The sequence below is a fragment of the Antrostomus carolinensis genome, unplaced genomic scaffold (genome assembly GCF_000700745.2).
Source record: "Antrostomus carolinensis isolate BGI_N321 unplaced genomic scaffold, ASM70074v2 scaffold6132, whole genome shotgun sequence".
Taxonomy (NCBI): Eukaryota; Metazoa; Chordata; class Aves; order Caprimulgiformes; family Caprimulgidae; genus Antrostomus; species Antrostomus carolinensis.
Window position 1 is genome coordinate 1 of NW_010298835.1, and position 13,560 is coordinate 13,560.

General features: G+C 38.0%; 1 protein-coding gene across 1 annotated transcript; it reads left to right on the forward strand.

Moving 5' to 3' along the window:
• Positions 1-278: 278 nt before the first annotated feature.
• Positions 279-12,465, forward strand: GTPBP10 (GTP binding protein 10). Its single transcript, XM_010162581.1, has 9 exons — positions 279-481; positions 570-661; positions 1,641-1,785; positions 5,261-5,334; positions 6,321-6,373; positions 9,610-9,717; positions 10,256-10,333; positions 11,256-11,379; positions 12,141-12,465. Exons 1-9 carry the CDS (start codon positions 342-344, stop codon positions 12,359-12,361), a joined length of 1,035 nt encoding a protein of 344 aa, XP_010160883.1. The 5' UTR covers positions 279-341; the 3' UTR covers positions 12,362-12,465.
• Positions 12,466-13,560: the final 1,095 nt, after the last annotated feature.

Consider the following 13,560-nt stretch of genomic DNA (forward strand, 5'->3'; position numbering starts at 1 on the left):
GGTGACTCGCGTGTGTCCGTGGGCGTCGGGGCCGGCGCTGAGGCAAGGCCTCGCCTCGTCCCCCTGCCCGGGGCGCTGCGGGCCGGGCGGGCCGGGAGGTATCGGTAACACCAGACATTTCACTTACTGAAAAATATCTCCGAGGGTTTCATGTCTGTTTTCTGAACGTTCATTATTGTTGTCAGAGAAAAGTTCTATCTAAGCTGGTTTACCCCATTGTTTCTAATAACTACAAAATGAAATATGAACAGCACATAATACTGATATGAAACTTGTTGTTTTATTAGTATGGCAACTTTATAGACGATTTACGGCTCTATGTGAAAGGAGGAACTGGTGGAATGGGTTATCCTCGCCTAGGTGGGGAAGGAGGGAGAGGTGGGGATGTCTGGTTCGTCGCCCGAGAAAGAACTACCTTAAACAGCATTAGGGACAGATATCCCCAGAAGAGATTTGTCGCTGGAACAGGAGCCAACAGCACGTAAGAGTCTGATTAAAGTTGTTATGTAGATCTTTTCCAGAAAGCAAATGTCAGCTTAAGTTACTAAGCCTGGTTTAATTTCTCTCAGTGTTAAAGCACTAAAAGGTGAAAAAGGAAAAGATTGTGAAGTTCATGTGCCTCTGGGAATTTCAGTTCTTTGTGACAACGGCAAGCAGATTGGTAAGAACTTTTGCTTTGTTTTAATGTATCTAGAAGATACTGTCATGTTTATTGATAACATCTAGCAGACTTCTTCAGGTTACACATCTCCCAATATATGTGAGTTTTCCTTTGTTTGGACAAAGAGTTGATGAAAAATACACTGTAGAAATTGTTGGAAAAGCAAGGACCTCTTCTAGAAACTAGCAGTAGTTATATGCAGCAGAAAGAAAATCGGCCTTGTGAAGAGGTGTTAAAGGCTGGAAGCCATACTGATCCTCCACAGAATCATTAATGACCTTACGTAAATGATGTGTCCATAAACTCAGGTAAGTGTCCAATTATGACACTGCTTAAAAGATGAAGATGTTTGCTCAGTGTCAATGTCAATTCAGTGCTCTTGAAATAGCTCTCAATGGTTCCTTTGCAGTCTCTCAGAGGTTTTTTTTTTCCCTTGTACTGTTCAGAGTTCAAGCTAAATTCACAGTTACTCTGATTTGGATGTTGGGATGTATGACAGGAACCATTTATGATCTAGGCATGTCAGTGTCTAAAGGTATCGTTGAATAATATACTCAAGTGTTTCATTTTTTTATTCTAACATTCTAATCCTAAGGGAGATATTATAGCCTGCATCTTAATGAAAAAATACGGAACATCTGAAGAGTTTGCTGAAGCCACATCCATGTCAATGCAGATTACTCCTTGCATTCTTGAATTTAAGTATTAGGGGCTACAGAACTACCTCTTGGCCATACTTTGCCTGCCTGCACTTAGCAGTGTTCTTGAAGTGACTAAGTGTATGACAGGGGAATACTGGGGTGTGATTGCTCTCATTTGTTTCCTAAGAAACAAAAATGCCATGACTCTGAGTGCAGAGCTCGGGCAAGAAAGCATACAGAAAATTCTCTCTTCATTGAAGATAAATAGATTTAAGTGGGAAATCACAACTGAGCTATTGCAGAGGATTGTGGTTTTTCACTAGCAAATTTATTTTCAGGAGAGCTTAATGCAGCAGGAGAGAGATTCCTAGCAGCTCGCGGAGGTCTTGGAGGCTCTTTGGCCACAAACTTCGTTCCTTGCAAAGGTCAGAGGCGAATTGTTCATCTTGATTTGAAACTTATAGCAGATGTTGGCTTAGTTGGGTAAGTACTGTAGTTTGAGAACTAACATTAGAAAACAAAGTAGTAAATTTCAGATGGGATTTCAAAGGAATTTGAGAGTTTGGAGGATCAGTGTTACTGTACATTTGCATTGCTACTTAAATTACTTGCAGTTTGCAAAATTCAGAGCTTTAACCTATTAAAATTAATTTTCAAATTTGGAAAGTATTGTTATGCTTTTGTAGGTGAAGGGTAATATATAATTATTAATGTAATTGAATTTAGCAATTGCAGTGATTATCGAAACACTATTAGCTAATACTATGAATTACGTAGGAGGTGCAAAGCAGAGCCACGAACACCATCCATATAGCGTCTTTGACTTTATGGTACTGGCACAAATGGATCCTTTCAGTAGTAGTTTTAAAGAGAATTTCAAAGGCTACGTAGCCTACTCTTCCAAATAAACAGCTTGGAACATTGGAAGGAAGTAATTACAAACCAGAACAGTAGGACTTGCATTTAAATGTTGCTGCTTTATAACACTGCAAATAAATACATTTTTCTTTGGAGAAAGCTTTCAACAGACTACAATTGTAAAAGTATTGGTCTACTCAGCATCTACTCCCTCCCCCCTGCAACATGGTCCTTATTAAAAAAAAAAATATAGGAATTGCAAAATGACAAGAGGTTTGAGGTAGAAATAGTTTAATTGGCATATACCATTAAAGAATGGAAACTTGAAGGCAGTGTGGTTTTTTACCTACATTTTTCTTTTTTTGCTTATTAGAAATAATTCTGTTAATATAAGATTTATCTGAAGTTATATAATTTTCAAGTGATCTTCAGTAATTACATGATAGATAATTTTTTTTTTCTTATTTTAGAGTGTGCAAAAATATAGGAATTTTTTTACACCAGTGCTTCTTTAATCTTTACTGTGGCTTGTATTTTATCTGACAGTTTCCCTTTAAAATTGATAAAAATAATTATTATTAATTAATTAGAGAAGCATATTATTTTCTTGTTGAGAGTATGAATCAGCCTCTGATAGTTTGTGGTTGTACTTTGATCTCTTTGTGTTTATTTTTCCTTCAGTAGATTTGCAAGTGGTTTGCTATTAGATCAGGTAAAAAACATACAGACTTGAGAAAGGCCCATCAGGTTTGGGTACAGGTTGTGATGTGTAGTGTAGGTTGCAATTTAAACTTCAAAGAGCATGTTGTACCTTAGTGAAAGCAAAACACTCACCTGAGAGGACTAGAGTAACATTCTGAAATGTCTTTAAGGCACCTTTCAACATCAGAGTGCATTAAAACTACCCTCCATAGTTTTCCTGTTGTAACAAGAGTCATTACGTCCTTTTTTTTAAGGAAGTCTCATGTACAACCCCTTTATGAAGCCCTTTGATGTAACACTAGTCTTGTTTTTCATTAGCTCATGTTCTTTTTAGTTGTTGCTGTTAGCAAGTCATGAATTCTGTATGTGTGCATGTGGAGAGTGTACGGTGTTCTGTGTGACACATGCCTTTGTATCTTGTGACCAATGTTCAGTTGCCTGTACCACAGTTTTCTTTGATCGCTGTTGCACTGAAAAGTGCTGAATAACTGTCCGTGAGTTTGACTGGAACTCGAGTGTTGTGTGATCTTCTGTGTGGAGCAGGTGCTATGAGTAAGGACTATAGTCTGTCCTTTGATGTCAACTTTAGCTTCAAGTTTGACATGGATCAAGGCTATTGTGTCTTTTACAGCTCAGATTAATCTTTAAAATAAGCGTGTGTTATAATTTCAGTTTTAATTTAGGTTTCCATTTCAGTGGGTAGACGCATTCTGTGAAGAAGCTTTTGTAAAAGCTACCATATCCTTTAAGGAACATTTTTGTTGTAGTATGCAGCTATAGGTATCCCTTGTAAAGGGAAAAGCTTAGAACAGTCAGGTCTGCACAGGTGAGCTCCTAAGGCTTCACTGGTGTTCTTTCTGGCTTACTTGGTAACAAGGCAGGCTAGTCCTAATTTCAGGATCCCTCATACAACCTTCTTGTCTCAAAAACATACACAAACTGTGCACGTGCATGTCTATATACCCAAAGTCTTTCTCGCGCTCCCCTTCCACCCCCCCCTTATATGTGTACTTACAGAGTTTACATATGCTTTGCTAAATTGTAGCATAGATATTGGTACATAAATTGTAGATTGTTCTGTTAACCATGATCTATCTATCAAAAGATTGTAAATACAACTGATAAGATGTATTTAGATGACAGGTGTTTAGAATGTAAACATAATTTTTAAAATTAGCTATAGCATGTGAACACTGAATTCAAGTAGACCTGGATGCTTATGCTGTATTTCCATCTGAGTGACTTTGAAAGATTTCCCTTAAATCTATTTGTGGTGGGTCGACCCTGGCTGGATGCCAGATGCCCACCACAGCCCACTTTATTATTACCCCTCTTCAACTGGGCAGGGGGAGAAAAGTATAACGAAAGGCTCATGAGTGGAGACAAGGAGAGAGAGAGATCACTTGGCAATTGCTGGCATGGGCAAAACAGACTCGACTTAGGGGGAAAAAAACAAATTTAATTTATTACCAACCAGACAAGAGGATAATGAGAAATAAAACCAAATCTTAAAACACCTCCCCCCGCCCCTCCCTGCTTCCCAGGCTTAACTTCTCTCCCGATTTCTACCTCCTCCCCACCAGCAGCACAGGGGGACAGGGAATGGGGGTTGGGGTCAGTTCATCACCCGTTGTTTCTGCTGCTCCTTCCTCCTCAGGGGGAGGACTCCTTCCCCCGCACCAGTGTGGGGTCCCTCTTGTGAGAGACAGTCCTCCATGAACTTCTCCAATGTGAGTCCTTCTCGTGACTTACAGTTCACAAACTGCTCCAGTGTGGGTCCTTTCCATGGGGTGCAGGGGAACAGCCTGCCTCACTGTGGGCTTCGGCACAAGTTACAGGGGAATCTCTGCTCCTTTGCCTGGAGCACCTCCTCCCCCTCCTTCTTCCCTGACCTTGGTGTCTGCAGAGTTGTTTCTCTCACATCTTCTCACTCCTCTCTCTAGCTACAAAGTGTGCAGCTTTTTTTTTTTCCCCTCTTCCCCTGTTTCTCTTAATTCTGTTCTCACAGAGGTGTTACTGACGGGCTCAGCCTTGGCCAGCGGCGGGGGGCACTTGTTGGCGCCGGGCGTGGGTGGGGGGCTTCTCACTGAAGCCACCCCTATGCCCCCCGCTACCAAAACGTTGCCATGCAAACACAATACACTACTGCATGTTTATTTACAAACCTCTCCTGCCTACATCCTTGGGAAGCATTGTTGGATTTGGAAAAATTATTCAGATTTGATTAAAAATAAAAAAATAAATCATAGTGATCGGAGTTAAAGTCAGAGTAAACGAGTCTGCAGAAATTAGTTGATAGCATTCAGTTCGACTAAAGTAATATAGTGTATTTGGTAATAAAATATACAGGAATCATATATGTGTTTATTCAGTATATAAATCCTGACTTTCTTTCTAGATTTCCAAATGCTGGAAAATCATCCTTGTTAAGCAAGATTTCTCATGCCAAACCCGAGATTGCAAATTATGCATGTAAGTTCATACTCTTATTTTTGGAACAGTAATAGTTCATGAGAGCAAGAAATCTTTTTTCTGACTTGGTTTCCAGGTTTATAATAAAGAACAGGGGATAACCATGTGCCTGCTAAATACATTGCACAGATTTTTAATTATAAGAAATACTTCAAATAGAGACTGCTGTTTCAGTGTCCAGTTCCTCTGATCACCTCAGTTTTTCATGTGTCCACCCTCATAGTGCTTCAGCATGTTGATGCAGGGTCTATTTAACACTTACTTAATCTTGGCCTGTTTTGTTGCATCTCAGATTCTCTGTGGTGTGTAATGTCCTCAGTCTACTGAATGTGCACCCTCGAGTTCCTTTGCATTATTATGTCTTGGATGCTTTGGAAACAGCTGCCACCTGTTCTTGTAACAGAGTAGGATTTTGCTTTTGAATCTGTTAACTGAAAAATGGGGAGAAAATCTTTATTATTTTGCTACTGGTAAGCTAGGACTAGTTGTCTAATCATTCTTTAATTAAAAAGCAAGAGTACAAGTACTAATTGCTATCAACCTTGCACCACTCCCGATTCTCTACAACCTTTTAATATTTTTCCTCAGTTTGAAGAGTTCTATCTCATTTTGCCTTTTGTTATTTTACCCTATTTGGAAGCTGTTCCACAGTCTGGATAATTATCTTTGTGTCTTAGACTTCTCTAGCCCCTCTCTTCCCTTTTTGGGGTGATGGGAACAGAACTGCAGACAGTGCCAAGATTTGGTGAACCACCGGTTTTCTGAGTGGTCTGATTTTGTTCTCTCTTGTTTAGTTTTTTCTTTATTCATTTTCCAGTAATTTTTAATATCCCATTTGCCTTACTTTTTTCTGTTACTGAACATCTGTTTCATTTAAATATGAAGTAAGAAAGTCCTGAAACATTTAAATATTTTGTAACATTAGCATTTTTAAAATGTTAAAAACAATCTTGTTTTCTCCCCCTTCTCTTTTGCTCTTGTTATAGTTACAACAATACAGCCTGAACTAGGAAAGATCATGTATGCGGATTATAAGCAGGTAGGTATGAAAGTTCTGGTTCTTTGTTGAAGTTGTATATAATGATTAGTTATGTTGCTTAACATAATTTCAGAGGGAAAAAAAAAAAAGGAAACTGATAGGTTTTTTCATGTATGTGTCTATAGTGTATACATATAAAATGCCATTCCATGGACTTAGTGAGAGTTGTGGATAAAGTACTATTTTTATGAAGAAACAAGAAGAGAGCTTTATAGCTGAATGCAGTAATATGATGTTGAGCTCATTTCAAGTCACTAATAAATGGCTTCTCATTTTCTCTTGGCTCCTTTCTGTGGTTCTAACCCTGCTTCATAGTCTTAAGAGTTGTGAGCTTGTGTACAGAATTGAGATTGCTGCATCCTAGTATATTCTTGTTAAGTTTATGACTTTGAAAAAATCATTGTTTCAGAGACTAACCTGTTATTTTTATTTAAAGAGGCAAATTTTCTACATGTTGGCTGTACAGAGGTCTCTGGACTGAATGAGTCATTTCAGAATGGATTTTAAATAGAGGCACATTTGTCTGATAGCTGGAGATAGGCATTAGTGAATGACAGGGAATTTAGTGAATATAACCCAGTCACTGTAACTTGCTGTTCTAGCTTTTTAGGTTGGCTGCTTTAACTTCCTTCTGTGGTTTGGTTTAGTTTTTTGGGGGGTTGTTTTTGGCTGGTTGGTTGGGTTTTTTTAAATAAAGAAACCTAAAATAGTAGGAAGTGATAGTGATTGCCTGAACAGCCAGGATAGTGCACTACCTGAGAGGTGAGGTATCTGGTACATTTCCTTTAGTGGTAGGCTGTAGCTCTGGAGGACTGGTGGAGCTATCGCCCTACCACCTTAATTTTTGTGAACCCAATTCCATCCAGCTTCTTCAGGTAAAGTTGTCAGATAAGTGTATGATGGCTGGAATCCTTTCTACAGTATCCACTATAAAATGCTAAATGAGACTCTTGCTAATAGATTTTGGGCCCCAACTTCACGTAAGGTTACAGCAAGCATTTTGATTCCTCAAGCTTGAATCTTTGGTGTGCTTTTATTTTGTTTTTGAAGTGTATGATACATGCAGTACTGGACTCATCACTTCCAAGATAAAAGGCGAATGCACAAAAGAGTTTTAGACGCGTTAACCAGAAAAGCATACCTCTCAGATGTGAAAAGACAGAAGACTCCTCTTTTCACTTTCAGAAGCAATAATCTTAGGGGGATTCAGTAGCTGATGCTTGAAATCTTCATTTAACGACCTTTAACAAAACCGTGTATTAAAGGAAGTAAGTCTAGTTTGTCAGGCTCCCTGTAGAGGTGCACACATCTAAGGGAAATTTTTTGTATATTCACTTTATCTGCTAGTTTAGGGTAACTTATCCTACCAAACTGTGCTGGAAATAACAAGATTGTTTATAGCCTTTTAAAAAAGCTAACTACCTACCATGAATCACAACCTCTTGCTCTTACTGGTCTGTCTTTCTCCAGCAGGAGAACTGCTTGCACTCCTGTCTTTCCTGCAATCTGTTTCATGTCATGGCCAATGACCCTTACTTTTGGCTCTTTCTGCAGTCCATGGTTTTTATACTACAGTATTGGATGCTATATAGGAACTATATGGAGAAAATATCTATTTTTAAAAATCAAGGTAGCTAGTGATTGTGATCACAGGGAACATCTATGAGTAAGAGGAAGTACTTCATCTCTCAGTATTGCAACTGCTGAAAACAGCATAAGCAACTAAGAGCAGTAATTGAGGTGACTGTCCTGTGTCACTGAAGGGAGACTGGCTCATTGTATCTTTTCTTTTTTTTTTTCCCTAGACATTTTTAGGGAAATATATAGAAATTTGCTATTTTATCATAGTACATTAAAAAGCAGAAAATACATACAGGTTACCTGGTGCCATCTGACATTACTACTTGGAAAAGAAAACACTCACAGGTAGAGCATCTGAGTAGGAGTTTGGGTTCAGGTCTTAGTACCAGAGCATGGCAACTAGCAGAAGTGTTTATGTTTTCTATCAGAATATTTGAACCAAGTGCTGTTTTTGAGAGAATATGAGTTTCTTTATAAACTCTGTAAAAAACTATTCTTTGAAAGAGAACTAAATTTGGGGGAGAAGGTGGTGATGATGGTACTACAGCACCCAAACACATCACATCAGGAAGTGGATGTTTCTGTTCTAACTCCCTGTTTCAGTTAGTCTCTCCCTGTACAAGTCTGTGGTTCATCCAGCTGTATCTCCTGTCTCTGTAGGTGGAAAATTCTGAAGCAAGGCTTCAAATATTTAGGAAATGTATAATGGTTAAAAGTTAGTGTGACAAATGAGTGGGAGTGTAACTCACTCATAGCAGAAAGCCCCTTCTGCAATAGGTAGCACACTGGAAATTTTATTGTGTGCTGGCTTTGGGCATTGTTTAATTGAATCCAGTTGCTGCCTAAATGGTTATTAGATTTGGAGACCCTACTTTTGCTCTTCTTTGCTTCACTATCTGTCTTGGCTTTCTATGAGTTACTGAGTAGATACTTGGGGGTTTTAGTATTCTGCTCTTTTTTGGTCTGTCTCAGCTCTCCTTTACAACTGTGTACAGCCCTCAGCAGAGAAAATGACAGGAGCCCTGTCCATTGTGACAGTCTTTGCTGGGCTCTGGTTGGAAGCTTGTACACTAATCAAAATCTCATTTCAGTTGAAGAAGAGAAGATGAATTCTTGGAGCTTCTCATGCTCAGGGGAACAATGTTAAGTGGGTTGTATTTGGAGTAAAGATCCTCTATAGCCAACAGACTTTATTCTTTTCCAGTGACATTTTGAATTCTATAGATAGCTTAATCTTCTTCCCTTTCAGAGTCTGTTTTATTCTCAGGTAATAGGTAAAGTTTGCAGGATCTCTGCTGAGGTATTATTATTACCCTCTATTTTCTACTTTGCAGGCAGATAGAAATAAATAGATGGGGGAACATGAGGAGCACAATGTCTGTGTAATAGTAGCATTTTGTTTAAATCTGCTTCTGATGGTAGATCTAAATGTATTGAAGCAGCCAGTGCAGACTTCCCGAGAACTGATCCCACACACAGTTCGAAGGAATACGCATATTATTATGAGTTATAAAAGGAGCCTCTCAAAACAGATATTCCTGACATTCCTTTGTCTGGGTTCTTTTGTTTATATACAATGACAATAGATGTTGATATTTTAAAATCACCATTTTTGCTTGTTGAACATGTTTTATTTGAAACTTTTGTTTTCCTAGATTTCAGTAGCTGATCTCCCAGGACTGATTGAAGGTGCACATGCAAACAAAGGAATGGGCCATAAATTTCTGAAACATGTAGAGAGAACCAAACAGCTTCTCTTAGTTGTAAGTTAAATCAGATTTACAGCTTATTGAGATCAAAGGCAATGCAGTAAATAAAATGAGTTTTAATTGAAATGTAGTTGGCATTTAAGAAATAATTTGTAATTTATAGGGTTTATGATAAATATAGCTGTAACACTGTTTTCAGAATGGAATGCTCAAACAACTGATGATAAATCCTTAAATAGAAATTATCATTAAAATTTGCCAATTAATTTAGAGCACTGAAGTGTTCCAAGCATAGTTAAAGCTTGGAGTGATTTTTTTTCTTTTTTTCTTTTTTTTTCTGTAAGATCCCCTTAAAAAAGAGATTTTAAAAAAGAGGTTTAAAAATCAGATTTTGAGAAACACTGTATCAGAACCAACCAGTTTGTGTTCCCAGAGTCTATGGTGTTACTTCAGTGTACAGATGCCCTCTGTTATTTGCACAGGAATGAGGGCATGTACGTGGACATTTTACTGCAAAGCAGTTGATGGAAAGTACCTTGATACTGCAACATAATTTAATACCACAAAGCTTGTTTCTGTGTAACTTTTTCAGGTTGATATTTCTGGGTTTCAGCTGTCTATTAAGACTCAGTTCAGAACAGCCTTTGAAACTATATTGCTTCTAACAAAGGTAAGTTCTCATCTTCCTAATTGACAGTTGTAGTTATGTGTCAAGCCAAGAAAGAGGCTCAGTTTGAGCAAAAACTTTCCAGTGTTATTGTGTCTTTTGGATTTTTAATATAAGATCAGTTTACAAGTTTAGGATTCTCAAAAATGATGAAAACTTCAACTCTTCAGGTGAAACTGCTGTATTGTATGTTGGGCACAACTTCCTTCCTTAATCTGTACAGCATGTGGGATATTTCTTAAGTAAAGATGAAAAGACACATCATCTTCAGTTCCTTGGTCTAGTAGCATTTTAGGAAGTAGAAGTACATGGGTATAGTTAAATCCCTGCCTTGATGCCCTTGCAGAGCCTAACAGAGATCAGACATCAGGCCCCAGCTTCGCAGACATTGTGTTTCCATCTCTTACCATTGCTTCTAATTAAAATAAAGCATTTTAATGTAATTTCAAGTTTAGCAGCTGTTCTGTCTCTTAACCATGTGACTTAAGATGATGAATCTTCTTAATTTCAGCTACTGCTGTTTATTTTTAGCTTATTCATGGTTGTGATTTTATTTCTGATATTAACCATAGGCTATTAAAATGCTTAAGAATTGGAAAACTCCGAATAATTTTCGTATACATTTCATAGATCTGATGATTTTGTGTTTGTAGATACCAGAAAAACAAAACCAAGGCTGTTTCAGAATTGGCCAGCCTGTTTACCTGAAATATCTGTATTTGAGTAAAAAATCACTGAACATTATTTTTTTTCTGTCATCCTGCTTTAATACATCAACCTTGAGCACCTGAGTAGATCTCACAGCTGCCTAAGCATGAAAGACTGTTTAGGCAGTTAGTTAAACAAATGAGAGAGGAGATGGAATATTGAAGTAGCACCTGTTAAACTGCAAATACTTATTAAGGCAAATTTGCTTGTCTTTAAGGAACTGGAACTATACAAAGAGGAACTTCTAACAAAGCCTGCACTTCTTGCCATTAATAAAATAGATTTGCCTTGTGCAAAAGATAACTTGAATGAACTTATGAAACAACTACAGAATCCTCAAGGTAAATTAACTTTCAATGATTACCTTTGACAAAAGTAGTAATAAGATTTCATCAGGGGTAGCTCTGCATTGGCAAGGAGTTGTTTGAAACTGAAGTCAGCTATTAAATTAATTATTTGAACATATGTTTTAAAAACACTTCCTGTCTTTAGAGCTGTTTGTATGCACCTGTAGTGCTGGCTTCGCTGTTGGGGAGGTATTTTATTAAATAGAGATATCCTAGATGGTCTTTCCCAGCTCTGTTATGGGAGAGTAAATTTCCAGTCTAGTATCTATGGATAACGGTAACCTGCATTGACGGTCCCCTTACAGACACAGATGTATATACAATTTATCATGTGACTTTGGCGAAAACACATGAAAATGCTGGACATGCCTACATAGGTTTACTTCAATTTTGCTATTACATTGGGGTGAATTTCTTCCCATATCCTGGAGTGCATGAGAACCAGGAAGGCTTAAAACCATCCATCTCCCATGTTCTCCAACTTGGGATTTCTTTCTACTCATCTTAAAGGAAGGGTATAGAACCCTCTCATGAGAGCTTAAGTATGGTATAACTGCTATGTTAGTGCTTGTCTTCTGAGACTTTAGCTATCTTTTTAAAGATTAATTAAGCAAATACTATTCTATATTAATTGCCATTGTGTTTATTACTGTAATTTATGAATGTTTATTTTCTAAATTTACTGGGATTTTTATGGGCATTGTAGTGATACGCTGTTTGACAGTCGTACTAACTCTTTCTTTATTATTTTTCAGACTTCATACACCTACTAGAGGATGAAATGATCCCTGCAAATACACTTGAATTCAAAGATGTAATTCCTGTATCTACATATACTGGAGAAGGAATTGAGGAACTAAAAGCATGTATAAGAAAATCCATAGATGAGGAAGCAGAGCAGGAGAATGAAGAATATAGGAAAAAGAAACTACTACTTTTACAAGCTTCAGAAAAAGAGCAAACGAATAGCAGCTAGCATTCTGGGCTGGATCCAGTGTATTTTGATATTTTTAGTATGTACATGAACCCATTGCTATGCAGACCTTCCATTTAATTTTTGTTCCCTCTGCCTCCACTGTCTCAGTTTCTTTGGGCACTTGGGTAGAGCACAGTGGGGAAAGTAAAAGGTTTTCCTGATTTATGTTGACTACCGACTCAACAGAGTAAAGACCAAAGCATGTGCAACTCAAAGCACTGCTTAACAACCGATGATCCCTGGAATGTTTTTTGGCAAATGGAAGGAATATAACCTGCAGAGACAGCAGAGGAGCAAGTTCAACCACTCTATGTCTTTTGCCATGGACATCAGAAACACCAAGGACAGTTTCCGATGGAGCAGTTTCCCGGGGTTTAGTGCTTCCGAGGTGAACCAGTTCTGCTATTCTGGCAGGCATCGGGTTGTGGGGATTTTATTTTTAAAGATCTAAAGGATAGTGCAAATAAATGGTTGCAAGGAAGTGACTTGTAGGAGCATGAAAAACCAGGGCTGATGTGTATTGGCTGGTGCCTGCTGTAGTCCTCTTGATCATATAAATCCTGATTCCAAATTCTCAGACTTAATTTTGGAGTCCCTCCTTTTATGGAGTTGTGGGTATATGTTACGCTTTGGTGAAGAAAATGGCTGCTTTTCAACAGAACTATACATTTGTGGGCTAGTTAATATGCCAGTTTTTTGTATTACAAGCAGGCACATTTTCATTTTACTTAAAAAAAAGTCCTTTATTGTACAGGACCTTTTCTACTTCAAAGGTATTAAATTGATTGCAAGCAAAATAAGAATGAATACATCAAAGGTTTTATCAACTTGATCTTGTTTTGTAAGTATGCTTCTCAAACCCTGCTTCTCTAAATTTTGTTAAAAGCGGGAAGGAAGGTATGATTTCTCATAATCCACTTATTTTACTGTTAGTATTGATTCTGATTTTCCTCCAATTTTAATGTGTTGCAGCTAACATTGTCACCAGAGCTAAGTACGGGTAGTCAGCAATGTTTGATGCTGTTTACTTCACAGTAGAAAGTAACACTTGTTTTTGTCAGATAAAATTCTTGTGTGCTGGTCTTACCCATGAATCAGAAGAAAAAAAAAAGGTGTAAAGCGAGCACCAGCGTGGCTCTGTGGGGGGGAGCTGCGTGAGCTTCAGGGACTGTGTGTGAGGAGCTGCGTGAGCTTCAGGG

Excerpts from the sequence above, each read along its gene's own strand:
- GTPBP10 (XM_010162581.1), top strand. The coding sequence starts at position 342 with ATGGGTTATCCTCGCCTAGGTGGGGAAGGAGGGAGAGGTGGGGATGTC. Across the intron at positions 662-1,640 it reads TGACAACGGCAAGCAGATTG|GAGAGCTTAATGCAGCAGGA; the intron begins GTAAGAACTTTT and ends ATTTATTTTCAG. Across the intron at positions 1,786-5,260 it reads GCAGATGTTGGCTTAGTTGG|ATTTCCAAATGCTGGAAAAT; the intron begins GTAAGTACTGTA and ends CTTTCTTTCTAG.